Source organism: Prinia subflava, chromosome 2 (assembly GCF_021018805.1).
Source record: "Prinia subflava isolate CZ2003 ecotype Zambia chromosome 2, Cam_Psub_1.2, whole genome shotgun sequence".
NCBI classification, from domain to species: Eukaryota; Metazoa; Chordata; class Aves; order Passeriformes; family Cisticolidae; genus Prinia; species Prinia subflava.
This window is the reverse complement of record NC_086248.1, coordinates 5,826,428-5,842,453: the sequence shown is the minus strand read 5'-3', so window position 1 is coordinate 5,842,453 and position 16,026 is coordinate 5,826,428. Positions and strand designations below refer to the sequence as shown.

General features: G+C 45.6%; 2 protein-coding genes across 2 annotated transcripts; both read left to right on the top strand.

Annotated features, from left to right (window-relative positions):
* Positions 1–4,704: 4,704 nt before the first annotated feature.
* Positions 4,705–6,726, top strand: LOC134564789 (taste receptor type 2 member 9-like). Its single transcript, XM_063423978.1, has one exon. It carries the CDS (start codon positions 4,710–4,712, stop codon positions 5,670–5,672), a length of 963 nt encoding a protein of 320 aa, XP_063280048.1. The 5' UTR covers positions 4,705–4,709; the 3' UTR covers positions 5,673–6,726.
* Positions 6,727–6,930: 204 nt separating this feature from the next.
* On the top strand, positions 6,931–11,059 carry LOC134564759 (taste receptor type 2 member 9-like). The gene has a single exon (XM_063423905.1). It carries the CDS (start codon positions 10,060–10,062, stop codon positions 11,020–11,022), a length of 963 nt encoding a protein of 320 aa, XP_063279975.1. The 5' UTR covers positions 6,931–10,059; the 3' UTR covers positions 11,023–11,059.
* The last annotated feature ends 4,967 nt before the right edge of the window (positions 11,060–16,026 follow it).

Genomic DNA, 16,026 nt, shown 5'->3' with positions numbered 1-16,026 from the left:
CTACGGAGACCCCATGTCAGAGCAGACTGATCCTGAAGGACTGCAGCCCACAGATGGGATCCACATTTGAACAGGGAAGAGAGCATGAAGAGGAAGGAGTGGAGAAGACACCTTTTATGAACTGACTGCAACCCTCATTCCCTGTCCCTGTGTCCTGCTGTGGGGGATTGGGGGGAGAAGCCCGGAATGAAGGAGTGAATTTTGGTCTGTGGAGAAGAAGGGGTGAAGGGAAGGGGTTCCAGTTTTGTGTTTGTTCCTCATCACTCTACTCCATTATCAATAGGCAATAAATTGAATACATTTTCCCACATTCGAGTCAGTTTTCTCTATGGCTGGAACTGATGAGTGATATCACTTTCCTTATCCCAACACATGAGCTTTTCCACCTTCTTTTCTGCTCCTGCCCTGTTGTGCAATGAGAGTAAAGGAGCAGCTTGGTGGGGGCTGGTGCCTACCAAAGGCCAGCCAACCACAGCAGGTTCTCTGAACAAGAAATAATTCCAACTTGAGCAGAGCAGAACCTGATTTCCTCATTTCTGTCACCAGCTCAGGCACAGAGGGATATCTGAGCCCATGCCTGGTGCCAAGGATGTGTTTTCCATGCATCTCAGAGGGGTTCCTTTGGCCTCCTGTTCTCCCAGAGGACAATATGTGCCAGGTGTGCAGCCCAAACCTCACAGACCTCCTGAAGCTCTTCAGAACTCAGAGGTACCAAAATACTCTCCAGGACAACCACCTCACATGTAGCATCAGGCCTGTTGGACACAGGTTCCTTCCATAAGAATCTGTGAGCAACATCTCTGCTGCATCTTGAGAAAAAAACCTTTCATGCACCTCCACAAACACAGGGCTTCTCAGACCGTTTCCCCCAATAAAGCTGAGGTGTCCATCTTACAGGGCAACTATGCAAAGACTCCAGAGTTTCTCTGCACACTCTCTCTCAGAAGACAACAGAGAGAATGATTTTCAGCTCTGAAAACACAAGTGGCACCAGGAAGCAAATTTCAAAAGATGAACTGAAGGGGAACTACCTTGGTTTTAAGGTTGCATTTCCATCTGCATTCTTTTCCATCTTTCTCTATTCCCACAAAAAAAAGAAAGGGGAAGGATTCATAAGCAAGTGCAAGTGGTCTTGAATTTGATGGGGCTTTGATAAAACTGGGATAATGGAAGTGGATACTGCCCATGGCAGGGGCTTGGAATGCAATGATCTTTAAGGCTTCATTCAGCTCAAGCCATTCAGTGGTTCTGTAACTAGGCTTACGCTCTTTTCTGGCCTTTCCTGACAGGTCCTGCAGTATCAGTGACAGTGCTATGGAGGTAGAGCTAAAGCACAAGAGCTTCTGGAGACAGCATTCCCTTGGGCAGAGACATTAAAGGGGCTGGGGTCACTGCTAGAAACAAGGCAGTGTTCCAACACTCTTGGAAGTCAGAGAGACATGAGGAAGTGATGAGCATCTGTTCTCTTTTGCTGGGCCAGGAATTGGAGTTACAGCCTGTTAGACCCACGTGTCCAGAGAAAGCCCAACATCAACATCTCCCCTTCAGCCAGAAGAAGCAACTACAGCCCACTACCAAGAAAAGGGAGAGGCACCACCAGAGGGTACCAAAGAGACACGACACATTGCTGCTTCCCGTTTTGTTCTCATTTTTCATTTGAGTAGAGGCTGTGCAGTTCTCCAGAAAACAGAGTGGGTTTCTCTCAAGCTCTTCTTTCTGCAGTTCCCAGTCTTCACCTCCCGGCTCTCAGGGGGATTCCTCTCCCTGGGACTGTCCAGTGGCAATTCCAGCTCTCCACCTGTACAGCACAGTCCAGCACACACACAGCTGCACTCACAGGCCCATCTACAGGGTCAGAGGTTTTGTCTTGGTCTGCTCAAACCCTGCTACCACCAACACTTGAGAAAACACCACGGTGTGCCCAGCATGGTGCAGCCCCAACCTCCCCTCACAGGGACCCCCTGGGCCCCAGCACTGCCTGGATCCACACATGAACATTCCTAGTGTAAATCTTGCCCAGGAAAAGGCAAACACTTTGCTCCTCCTGCAGGGCTCTGATTTTGTAGGCACTCGGGATTCAGGAAGATTATAATCCAATATCTGGAAAAATCTTTTTTTTTTTTTTTTTTTAATACAGCACCTCTGTTCCATTGTTATGAACAAGTTTATAAGTTCATCAATTGTTTCCATGTTCTGTTAATTGTTAAACGCTACAATTTCAAATGTTGATCACCAAGATGAATGCATAGACTGTTAATCACCCATATTCTTAATTACCCTAACCAACAGTCCCATACCTGTACCCTTTTCCGTCGGGCATAGCCTCTGCTGCTCCACAAAATGGTGCACAACTTGCAAATGAAAGGCCACTGAGACACTGGGTACTACTCAGAGATAGAGAACCCTTAAGACAACGAGCCAGTGCAAAATCCAAGACTAGAAGTAGTACCCCCAGACAGGCGTAGCAGCAGAGAAGATAGGACCACCAAACAAAGCAACTCCACCATGTTGCCATGACCTAAACAGTTCCTCATCTGCAGGACACCCTTAAGACACTGAGCTCCAAGGCTCTTCCTGGCACACCCGTGAGGACGGCAGCCCCAGCTCTGCTGTGCAGCAAAGCTGCCACCTCCTCCTGTGGTTGCCAAAGAGAGCAGCGGCGGTGTGCGCGACCCTTCGGGCCCCCCACCCGGAGCTAATTTCTTCATCAAGGCATTAAAAAGGAGCAGGGCTCCTTGCCCTTTTATTTCACCATCAGTGCAATGCTGTTCCAGCTAAGTGCAAGGAGCAAAGCCAGCAGCTCCACACAGATGAGCTGCTGCACCATGTCAGCTTTATGTATCATTTGGGATTCCCCATGTCATAAAAGGAGAAGGAAACAGATAATAGAGAGAGAAGCTTGGCCTTCATCAAGCTCTCACAAAAACAATTCAGTCTGTGTGCAGTGTGACTCAGATCCCAGTACAGCTGTGTATCCATTCAGATGCATAAATGCCAGGGTCTGGTGCCACCTGAGTTACCAAAGGGCATCTAAAATGTGCCTATGGGGTGTTAGATACAATCTTGTCCTTGAGATGCTGGAGGGGATTGATAGGAAGCAGAAGCAGACACATATTTCTTGGAGTCAAGGATATTCCTCTGGCCGCCCTGGAAGATTTGAAGACTGTACAGGAGGGTCTGGGATCTGAACAGGGGGGTCAGTTAGACCCACACAGATCCCAGGAGGACACTGACTCTGATTCCTGTCCATGGGAGTGAACACTCACATGCAGGAAGAATCACGAATCCTAAGAATTTAGAATAAGTAGTGGATGGTTTATTATAGAATATAAATATAGAAATTAGGATTCTTAGTATATGGGGCTGAAGAGGCAAGATGGAGGAATTGGGGAGTGGCCCTTGTCCTCGTAGTTCTTGCTCTCGTCCCCCATCTTGTGCTGAGTTGGGTTTTAGAGATTGGCTTAGAGTAGAACTGACATGTTAGTATAGGTAATAGGTATTGGTAAAATTTTGTAAATAAAAAATACGTCTCGGACAGTGGTTGGGTCAAAGATACCGTACTTAAGGTGCGGGGCTCTCTGATCCGCCCCAGTCCAGCCGCGTGTCTTGCTTTGCTGGGGACGCCTTGCAAAGCTGGACAAGAACTGATAGATAATTAAGAATAAACAGCTTGATAACACGAACTACTGGACTCAATTTGTCGTCTCTAGCTTCGGTGTGAAACACCCAGGGCGAAGAGAAGACTGAAAACCTTATTACCCCTGGGAACAGCAACCCAGGGGAAACTCCCAGGGGACAGCAACCTTGGGGGAACTCTTATTACCTTGGGGAACAGCAACCCCAAGGAGAATCTCAGGGAAACTACAACCCTGAGACATATTACCAATACCTGATCCATATCCTCCTGATTTCAAAACCCAGCACTGGAGATCCTCATTTATTTTTAAGGCACCTAATTCCTCAGCAGAGCTGAGCCCAAACCACAGCCACAGTATGTTCCTGCTGGAGTAACATTTTCATTTCCGGCCCCTGTAAAACCACAGTCCTAGCACAGACATTTCATCTTCAGACCTGCTGTAAAACAACATCTTCCTTTCTCTTCATGTTTAGAGAGAAGAAAGAAGCAAACAAAACACAAGAGTCCTCAGTCATGTTACCTGTTCTGTCAGACAACACAGAGGAAAATCACATCGAAGCAAAAAGAACAAAACAGGCATTATCAGAAAATTAAAATTTTCTTAAGGAAATCCTCTGCCCTCCATCAACATCACAATAGCACAAAAAATAATAGTTTGGAGTGGGTATTTCCAAAACAAACTTGATCATCATCAGTGACCACAAGACATGAGCATCCAGTTCCTGAAGCCTGACCCTGATCAAACAGGGCTCACTCACAAAAGCACAACACTCTCCACTGCACAAAAACATCTCCGCTCTTTGTGTCACCCAACACAGCCCCCCTGAACCAACATTCAAATACTCAAGAGTGACACTGGCTCCGGGTAAGGGGATACCCAGCACATTTACATGCCTGCACCTGCCCTGCTCCACACAGCACCAGCACCAAAATCCACCCCCCAGCAGCAGCAGCAGCTCTATAAAGCTCCTCTTGCCAGCCCTGACACTCCACCAGCAGCAGCCACTGACCTGCCTCAGCCACTGCTGCCACAGCCCCTTGGCCAGCACAGCTCTGCTCCCCAGCTCCCACCATGGAAGCTTGTCACCCTCCACAGCAATACAATGTCACTTCCTATGGGACCATAACTGTGGCCATCATCACCCTGGAGGCGTTTGCTGGCATGTGGATAAATGCTTTCATCGTTTGTGTGCTTTGCATTGGCTGGTTCAAAAAGAAAACCTTGAACTCAAATGAGAAGATCTTGCTGCTGCTGGGATGCTCCAGGTTTTGCTATTTGTGCTTCACATGGGTATATTGTTCCCTTTCAATAACTTATCCCAATTACCTTTATGTTCAAATCACATTTCAACTTATTATATTTTTTCAAAGCTCTTTTACTTCTTCCAACTTGTGGGTCTCTGCCTGTCTTTGTGTATTTTATTGCATAAAAATTGCCAATTTCAGGAACAGCTTCTTCATCTACCTGAAAGTCAAAATTGACAGGATGGTGCCCTGGCTCTTGTTGGCATCAGTGCTTTCAGCCTTGGCTATCGGCATCATTGCCTATGACCTCGCTGATACAAAGCTCAGTAACAAACACAATTCCACTGGACAAGGAAATTTTCCAACAATGAGTGGCAAAATGAATGAAAGTTTTTTCCACCTGTATTTTATCTATGGCTTTGGAGTTATCACTTCTTTCACAGCAGTCATCTCTTCTGCACTTCTCCTTCTCTTTTCTCTCTGGAGACACAAACGCAAGATGCAGAAAAACTCCATGAACAACCTCAGCATGCATGCCCACATCAAAGCCATGAAATCCATTCTCTCCTTTTTTATAATGTATAGTATAAACTTTATATTTCTGATGCTGTCACTAATTCCTTCACAAAAGGAAGAAAGTTATATGGCATTTCTTAGTTTACTATTTCTGTATGCTTTTCCAGGTGTTCATTCCCTTATTGTGATTTTCAGCAATCCCAAGCTGGAAAAGACACTGATAAGGATTCTCTCCTGTGTCAAGTGCAAGGATTGCATGAGGCAGGAACTGTAATAAAAGCTGGAATCCACGCATAATCCTGATATTTCACTATAGGACAAATCTCAGTTTATCTCTAATGCAACTCTCTAGGCAGTGTAGATGATACAGATGTTCTCTGTTTATCACCACAGTCAAGAATAAATCATTCAAATTATTTCAACCAGATTAGTATGACTTAGATTATTGCTAGTATTTCATTTAGGTAATTCTTTGAGTACAATTCTTGTCAATAACAAATTCATTTAGACTTGGTACATGGGCTGGATACAAAGGGGCAGTAAGAGTACTTCAAATCTTCCTCAAACACTTTGGCATTGGCTGATTGAAAAAGGACTGAACTCAGCATCAGGTTTATTTGTGTTTGGCTTTACATTCCTCTCTTTGTCTCTGTTCTTTGCAATATTATCACTTGTAAAACTGGGTGGGGGGGAACAACTTGAAAGACTGCAGCCTACGGAGACCCCATGTCAGAGCAGACTGATCCTGAAGGACTGCAGCCCACAGATGGGATCCACATTTGAACAGGGAAGAGAGCATGAAGAGGAAGGAGTGGAGAAGACACCTTTTATGAACTGACTGCAACCCTCATTCCCTGTCCCCGTGTCCTGCTGTGGGGGATTGGGGGGAGAAGCCCGGAATGAAGGAGTGAATTTTGGTCTGTGGAGAAAGGGTGAAGGGAAGGGTTTCTAGTTTTGTGTTTGTTCCTCATCACTCTACTCCATTATCAATAGGCAATAAATTGAATAAATTTTCCCACATTCGAGTCAGTTTTCTCTATGGCTGGAACTGATGAGTGATATCACTTTCCTTATCCCAACACATGAGCTTTTCCACCTTCTTTTCTGCTCCTGCCCTGTTGTGCAATGAGAGTAAAGGAGCAGCTTGGTGGGGGCTGGTGCCTACCAAAGGCCAGCCAACCACAGCAGGTTCTCTGAACAAGAAATAATTCCAACTTGAGCAGAGCAGAACCTGATTTCCTCATTTCTGTCACCAGCTCAGGCACAGAGGGATATCTGAGCCCATGCCTGGTGCCAAGGATGTGTTTTCCATGCATCTCAGAGGGGTTCCTTTGGCCTCCTGTTCTCCCAGAGGACAATATGTGCCAGGTGTGCAGCCCAAACCTCACAGACCTCCTGAAGCTCTTCAGAACTCAGAGGTACCAAAATACTTTCCAGAACAACCACCTCACATGTAGCATCAGGCCTGTTGGACACGGGTTCCTTCCATAAGAATCTGTGAGCAACATCTCTGCTGCATCTTGAGAAAAAAACCTTTCATGCACCTCCACAAACACAAGGCTTCTCAGACCGTTTCCCCCAATAAAGCTGAGGTGTCCATCTTACAGGGCAACTGTGCAAAGACTCCAGAGTTTCTCTGCACACTCTCTCTCAGAAGACAACAGAGAGAATGATTTTCAGCTCTGAAAACACAAGTGGCACCAGGAAGCAAATTTCAAAAGATGAACTGAAGGGGAACTACCTTGGTTTTAAGGTTGCATTTCCATCTGCATTCGTTTCCATCTTTCTCTATTCCCACAAAAAAAGAAAGGGGAAGGATTCATAAGCAAGTGCAAGTGGTCTTGAATTTGATGGGGCTTTGATAAAACTGGGATAATGGAAGTGGATGCTGCCCATGGCAGGGGCTTGGAATGCAATGATCTTTAAGGCTTCATTCAGCTCAAGCCATTCAGTGGTTCTGTAACTAGGCTTACACTCTTTTCTGGCCCTTCCTGTCAGGTCCTGCAGTATCAGTGACAGTGCTATGGAGGTAGAGCTAAAGCACAAGAGCTTCTGGAGACAGCATTCCCTTGGGCAGAGACATTAAAGGGGCTGGGGTCACTGCTAGAAACAAGGCAGTGTTCCAACACTCTTGGAAGTCAGAGAGACATGAGGAAGTGATGAGCCCCTGTTCCCTTTTGCTGGGCCAGGAATTGGAGTTACAGCCTGTTAGACCCACGTGTCCAGAGAAAGCCCAACATCAACATCTCCCCTTCAGCCAGAAGAAGCAACTACAGCCCACTACCAAGAAAAGGGAGAGGCACCACCAGAGGGTACCAAAGAGACACGACACATTGCTGCTTCCCGTTTCTTTCCCATTTTTCATTTGAGCAGAAGCTGTGCAGTTCTCCAGAAAACAGAGTGGGTTTCTCTCAAGCTCTTCTTTCTGCAGTTCCCAGTCTTCATCTCCCGGCTCTCAGGGGGATTCCTCTCACTGGGACTGTTCTCTGGTAATTCCAGCTCTCCAACTGTACAGCACAGTCCAGCACACACACAGCTGCACTCACAGGGCCCATCTACAGGGTCAGAGGTTTTGTCTTGGTCTGCTCAAACTCTGCTGCCACCAACACTTGAGAAAACACCACGGTGTGCCCAGCATGGTGCAGCCCCAACCTGCCCTCACAGGGACCCCCTGGGCCCCAGCACTGCCTGCATCCACACATGGATATTCCAAGTGTAAATCTTGCCCAGGAAAAGACAAACCCTTTGCTCCTTCTGAAGGGCCCTGATTTTGTAGTCACTTGGATTCAGGAATATTATTATCCAATATCTGGAAAAATCCCCCTTTTTTTTTTTTTTTTAACACAGCAGCTCTGTCCCATTGTTATGAACAAGTTTATAAGTTAACCGATTGTTTCCATGCTCTGTTAATTGTTAAATGTTACCATTTCATATGTTGATCACCAAGATGAACGCATAGACTGTTAATCACCCATATTGTTAATTACCCTAACCAACAGTCCCACACCTGTACCCTTTTTCCGTCGGGTATAGCCTCTGCTGCTCCACATCGTGCACATCTTGCAAATGAAAGGCCACTGAGACACTGGGTACTACTCAGAGATAAAGAACCCTTAAGACAACGAGCCAGTGTAAAATCCAAGACTAGAAGTAGTACCCCCAGACAGGCGTAGCAGCAGAGAAGATAGGACCACCAAACAAAGCAACTCCACCATGTTGCCATGACCTAAACAGTTCCTCATCTGCAGGACACCCTTAAGACACTGAGCTCCAAGGCTCTTCCTGGCACACCCGTGAGGACGGCAGCCCCAGCTCTGCTGTGCAGCAAAGCTGCCACCTCCTCCTGTGGTTGCCAAAGAAAGCAGCGGCGGTGTGCACGACCCTTCGGGCCCCCCACCCAGAGCTAATTTCTTCATCAAGCCATTAAAAAGGAGCAGGGCTCCTTGCCCTTTTATTTCACCATCAGTGCAATGCTGTTCCAGCTGAGTGCAAGGAGCAAAGCCAGCAGCTCCACACAGATGAGCTGCTGCACCATGTCAGCTTTATGTATCATTTGGGATTCCCCATGTCATAAAAGGAGAAGGAAACAGATAATAGAGAGAGAAGCTTGGCCTTCATCAAGCTCTCACAAAAACAATTCAGTCTGTGTGCAGTGTGACTCAGATCCCAGTACAGCTGTGTGTCCATTCAGATGCATAAATGCCAGGGTCTGGTGCCACCTGAGTTACCAAAGGGCATCTAAAATGTGCCTATGGGGTGTTAGATACAATCTTGTCCTTGAGATGCTGGAGGGGATTGATAGGAAGCAGAAGCAGACACATATTACCAATACCTGATCCATATCCTCCTGATTTCAAAACCCAGCACTGGAGATCCTCATTTATTTTTAAGGCACCAAATTCCTCAGCAGAGCTGAGCCCAAACCACAGCCACAGTATGTTCCTGCTGGAGTAACATTTTCATTTCCAGCCCCTGTAAAAGCACAGTCCTAGCACAGACATTTCATCTTCAGACCTGCTGTAAAACAACATCTTCCTTTCTCTTCACGTTTAGAGAGAAGAAAGAAGTAAACAAAACACAACAGTCCTCAGTCATGTTACCTGTTCTGTCAGCAAACACAGAGGAAAATCACATCGAAGCATAAAGCACAGAACAGGCACTATCAGAAAATTAAAATTTTCTTAAGGAAATCCTCTGCCCTCCATCAACATCACAAATTAGCACAACAAATAATAGTTTGGAGTGGGTATTTCCAAAACAAACTTGATCATCATCAGTGACCACAAGACATGAGCATCCAGTTCCGGAAGCCTGATCCTGATCAAACAGGGCTCACTCACAAAAGCACAACACTCTCCACTGCACAAAAACATCTCCGCTCGTTGTGTCACCCAACACAGCCCCCCTGAACCAACATTCAAATACTCAAGAGTGACACTGGCCCCGGGTAAGAGGATACCCAGCACATTTACATGCCTGCACCTGCCCTGCTCCACACAGCACCAACACCAAACCCCCCCCCAGCAGCAGCAGCAGCAGCAGCAGCTCTATAAAGCTCCTCTTGCCAGCCCTGACACTGCACCAGCAGCAGCCACTGACCTGCCTCAGCCACTGCTGCCACAGCCCCTTGGCCAGCACAGCTCTGCTCCCCAGCTCCCACCATGGAAGCTTGTCACTCTCCACAGCAATACAAGGTCACATCATATGGGGCCACAGCTGTGGCCATCATGAGCCTGGAGGCGTTTGCTGGCATGTGGATAAATGCTTTCATCGTTTGTGTGCTTTGCATTGGCTGGATGAAAAAGAAAACCTTGATCTCAAATGAGAAGATCTTGCTGCTGCTGGGAAGCTCCAGGATTTGTTTATTGTGTGTCTCATGGGCATATTCATTTCTTTCACTTATTTTTCCCAAATACCTTTATGTTCACCCCATACTTCAACTAGCTGTGTTTTTTCAAGCCTTTTTTAATCAAGGCAATTTGTGGGTTTCTGCCTGTCTTTGTGTTTTCTATTGTATAAAAATTGCCAATTTCAGGAACAGCTTCTTCATCTATCTGAAAGTCAAAATTGACAGAATGGTGCTCCTGTTCTTGCTGGGCTCAGGGATTTTAGCTTTTACTATTGGCATCATTGCCTATGACGTCGCTGACAAACCGCACTGCAACAACCGCAATTCCACCGAGCAAGGAAATTTTGGGAGAGCAAATATTAAAATGGATGAACATTTTTTCCCTTATTTTTTTCTCACTGGCTTTGTATATGCTGTTTCATTCATGATAGTCATCTTTTCTGCTGTTTTCCTTCTCTTTTCTCTCTGGAGACACAAACGCAAGATGCAGACAAACTCCATGAAGGACCTCAGCATGGAAGCCCACATCAGAGCGATGAAATCTGTTCTCTCCTTCTTAGTGATGTACAGCATCAACTTTGTATGTTTGGTGTTAGAAATGGTTTATGTCACAAAGAAGGGAAGTTATATGGCATTTCTCATTCTGGTATTTCAGTACACTTTTCCGGGTCTTCACTCCCTTATTCTGATTTTCAGCAATCCCAAATTAGAAAAGGCACTGCTAAAGATTCTTCCTTTAGAAAGAAGTGTGAAGGGCATGGTTTGCATGAGTTAGGAAATCCAATAAAATCTGGAGCTCATGCAAAATAGTAATATTTATTCTAGAAAAAAGGTAGTTTAATCTGTAATGCATGCTCCAAGCACTGTAGATGATACAAATATTCTCATCACTGAGATTAAGAGTATATCATTCAAATACTATGAACTAAAATAATGTGACATATATTGTCAATTGTAATTTATTTTGGGAATTCTTTGAGTTTAATTGATGTCAATAACAAATTTATTTGGAATTGGTACATGGGCTGGCTGTAAAGGGACAACAATACTGCACACCTGCCACAAATGCTCTCGTGTTTTCTGATTGAAACAACTGAAATTACCTGCAGGTTTTATCTCTGTTTTGTTTCCCTTTCTTTCTGCTGTGGCTCTGTGCTGTGTGATATATTATGGGCTGTACCACAGTCTGGCAGGGGCTGATAGCTCTGGGTGAACATGCTGACCCCTGTCACTCACCAGAGGTGGTCACTGATGCACAAACAGCGAGGCAGGAACGGCCCCGGGGAGCTCAGGGGTGCAGAGCCCCCTTGCCACGGCAGCCCTGCGTGTCCTCTGTGCCCCACTGCCTGCAAGGACAGGATTCCCTGCTCTGTGTGACTGCTCTCCTGGCCTGCTTGCACCTGGTGTTGAGATTGCCTTTGCCCAGTGCACTCCGGCTCAGTGAAACACCCAGGTTTTGTTCTGGATCGGGAGAAGAGCATGAGAAGGGCGTGGAGGAGACAACTCACTCTGAACTGACTGCACCTCCATTTTCCTTCCCCCTGTGCTGCTGTGGGGGAGGAGGTGGAAGAGCTGGGGATGAAGAAGTGAAGTTGAGCCTGGGATGAAAGGGTGATGGTGGCAGCAGGTTCTAGTTTGTATTTGTGTCTCATCATCCAATTGTACTTTTAGTAGGTAAATAAATTGATTTTTTGCACATCAATCTGCTTTGTCTGTGACAGTGACTGGTGAGTGATTTCACTGTCTTTATCTCGATCCATCATCTTTTCCATCCTATTTTTCACTCCCTGTTTATGGGTGACAGTGAAGGAGCAGCTGGGTAGGGGGCTGGCTGTTCCCTACGGTCCACACTCCACAGCAGGTGAAACATGAAAGAGTTCCAGCATGAACACAACAGAACCTGAGCTGCTCACTTCTATCACCAGCTCAGGTCCAGAGTCAGATCGGAAGATCTCTTCTGGACACAATTCCCCAGGGAAAGGCCTTGAAAGCACAGGAATGACCACACCTCCCTTCTTCCCCTCCTGCTCCTCATGCACTTTATCCTTTAATATGACAGTCCCAACCACTTTCACAAAAAAGCCCTGGAAGCTCCATCTTATTCCCTATATCCAGTGCAACATCATCCCTCACAACCTCACATGCCACAAGACTCAGCAGGCCAAACCACACCTTGCATGTGTTCCCACACAAAACACCACAGCCCCAGCAAGCCACACTGGGGTACCTCCTTCCATCCCCATGAAACCCATGGGAATGTGACACCCAGCACAGAATCCCTGTCCTGTGTCCCAGCCCCACTCTGCTGGCCCTGGAGGGGACAGGGTGTCCATCAGCACAGCCACCCTGCACAGCCCATGGGGACACATGCAGGATGTGCCCAGCCTGGAGAAGCTGACACAGGAGAGATGTCAGAAGTCAATGGCAATGGCTGCCCAGTGCTGGCACAGTATGGAAAACTGCTCTGCGTCACTTTCCAAATTTTTATGATTGAGAAGTGAAACAGTTAAAATATTGATGAGCAAAGGAACAGCTCAGAAGTGATTCTACAGCAGAAACAAGGGCATTAACATAACAAAACTTCATAGGAGATGAATAAAAGCAGTCTGGAGAGCTGGACAAAACCAGGCTGCTCCTTATGCAAGAAATACTGGGCTACTGTTGTCCTAGTTTGAAAGACAGCTGTCTGCCACGGATCACCAGAGCCTCCCTTGGAAAGGAGAATGTAAAGCCCCTCCCTCCAAACTATTATATTTGAAATTAAGGGGGCCTCAGGCAAAGGCATGGGGATAGGAATAACAGTTCTTTACTAGTATGTATAACAAAGCAAACATAACAACAACTACAGCACCAACAACAAAACAGAACCAGGAACCTCTTGACAGGAGGGATGCAGGAGAGGCTTTGCTTCCCAAACCCCGGGGCAGTCTGATCTCGGTGCCCCTGCAAGACTCTGAGGAGCACTAAGTTGCAGCAGGGATGAGCAGGAATCCCAGGCTGGTGGATGAGATGTATCAGAAGCTGTGGTGGTGCCTGGAACTGCGGGGTGTCCCGGCAGGGCAGGAAAAAAAACCAAAAACAAACAAAAAACAAACAAAAAACCCCAAAAACACAAAAAACTAAAAAACAAAAACACAACAACAAAAAAAACCACCAAAAAAACAAAACAAAAAACCATACACACACACACACACAAAAACCCCAAAAAACCAACAAAAACCAACCAACCAACCAAACAAAAAACCAAACACACAAGAGCTCAGAATTCCTGGTCAAAGGAGCAGATGGTGGCTGATCTCCAGGACAGCTCTTGTGATGACACTGAACTCTCCCTGCAGTCAGCAACAGCTCGACCGTGCTCCTTCCGATGCTGAGAGCGAGGGAGTGCAGCTGCCCCCAGCCCTGTCCTTTGCCTGCCCCCAAAACTCACACTTTCTTCCCTCTCCAAGAGAAACTCCCAGAGACAAAAGAGGTGCAGCCAGGTGCTACACTCCTCTCCTCTGGCCACTTCTTTCTTTGCGTCAAACACCTGCAAGTCCTCAGTTTCCTAGCAACTTATGGGAAGAAATTCTAGAAGTAAAAAAGACACAAATCTAACCCCCAACAACTGTTTACATTGCAAGAGACCCTTAACATCATTTAGCTCCACACCCCCTGCCACCGTGGCATATAGTGGTGGTAAATTTCCCTTTGCAGGAGCAGCTTCTTAGAGGATTCCTCTCCAGTAGTTGATGACAGCAACATGCTTCTGTTAATAGTGTAAGCCCAATCTACACTCTTGCTAAGGTTGGGTTAGATCAGCAGTAAATACCAAGAAGAAAGTAACACTTTGATAAGGATTCTCTCAGGTTTTAATAAATGTAAAGCCAATTCCAAATTAATAAATTATTTTATTAATTTTTTTAAAAAGAATCAACGAACACAATTTCGGGTAAGCCAACAATCAAAGAATCAGCGTCGAGTCCCGGGATCGGCACTGGGTGAACCTTAGCTGTGGCCTGTATTGCACCGTAGCTCTCTTGTTCACATCTTTGGTTTTGTGAGTCCTGTTTTTATACAGTTTTTTAGCAGGACAGGATATTACTTCATACTCTCTTTGTCCCTTCAGTCTTTCTCCATATTCATGTAGATTCATCTTTGTTGGTTGAACAGTTCTCCTAAGGAGAGATGAATGTTAAATACGACTTCTGGGAATTGTGCATTGAGATGCACACCTGGGATGGTGGAGCAAGATCCATATCAGTGGTAATAGTTGGGTCATTTGCAGTTCCATCTCTGGAGAAGACCCATCCTCCTCAGACCTTCCCTCCTTTCTATGTTAAATCCAGTCATTCCCGGGTTCCCAGCAGAGTAATTTTCAATTCCCGGATTGGTTTACCCCCAGGCTCAAATGATTTTTACCATTTATTTTAAAGAGCACAACTTGGTTTATATTATACACACATTATAAACACAAATTGTCCATCATCATTTATCACACAGGTCATCTTCAGACTGTCTGTAACTGAAATAACTGATATTCTCCTCACTTATATATATGCAGACAGGAGGAAGAAAACTAAAACAAAAACAAAGCAAAAACACAACAGCAACAGAGAACCAACCAACCAACAAAAAAAAACCCCAAAAAACAAAACAAAAAACCTGCCCCCAAACCAACAAAAATCTCAAAACCCCAAAGCTTAACCATCTTTTCTCTTCTTTCAGCCAACCCAGCACACCTGAGCATAAAGCACAAAAGCCAGAAGAAACCAAACATCTCAAAGCATCGCTCTGCACTCCATAAACAACATCAACTATCAAATGTAACAATAGTTTTGCATGACTGCATCCAAACCAAGCTAAAGGTATTGATGCTTTCTAGGTAACATGATGAATACAGGAGGATGACAACCTCACTAGAACTTTTATGAAAAGACTACAAACTATCTGAAGAATTGATTTCCTAGGAAGGTACGGCAGACAGCAGATAGTGTTTTGCTATTGGGGTGAACTCCAGATCTTAGGTAAAAATATTTCCATGTGTCAGTGCTGTAGCAATGGCCTTTACAAAAACATGATATGATTAATTACGTGATGTAGTGCTGACAGTTATATCCGGTGGAAAGGAGAGGGGTATCAGCATTCGGAAGAGAGAAAATGCTGGTAGCTCAATTCCTGTAGCCACAGAGATCTTTGGAGTTCACTTTTGCCTTGTTCTACCACAGCATCACATGAGATCTCCTTGGTTACTGTGGTCCTGATGTGCAAGGCCAAATGTGCCACGTTCTGTACTAACCTAAAGTGCAGGGGCAGTCCATGCCCTACAAAGCCTAACACAATTTGCCTGTTAAAAGCCTCACAGATTTCAGCATTTAAATTCATTTGAAAATTTTAGGTCACTGCAGTGTGGGAGAAACTCAGCATGGTGCCATCCTTAAAAGCCTTCATTTTCCGAGCAGATGATATTGGAAACCAGGCTCAGGGATTTCTCACGATTTTTACACTTTTTCCTTCATATACTTCAAATTAAACCTGTAAAAACTTCCAGCTTTACTTTCTGTGTCTCCTGTTACATGCCCTATTATGTGGCTCTTCACTTACTCTTCAGGCAGTGCCATTGGTAAAACAAACACGGATTTCAATGCCTGTGAAAGATCCAAATAAACTCCACATTTCCAGCATCTGGGTTGAATGTTGCAGCACCCAGGCTCTCAGATTGAAAAGGACATTGAGTTCCCTGAGTGTTCTCTGCTGAGCCCAGCCAGGGCTCTGCATGATCATCAGAGGTCAAGGAAGG

What these genes read in the sequence shown, in the direction of transcription:
- LOC134564759 (XM_063423905.1), top strand. Translation starts at nt 10,060, where the DNA reads ATGGAAGCTTGTCACTCTCCACAGCAATACAAGGTCACATCATATGGG.
- LOC134564789 (XM_063423978.1), top strand. Translation starts at nt 4,710, where the DNA reads ATGGAAGCTTGTCACCCTCCACAGCAATACAATGTCACTTCCTATGGG.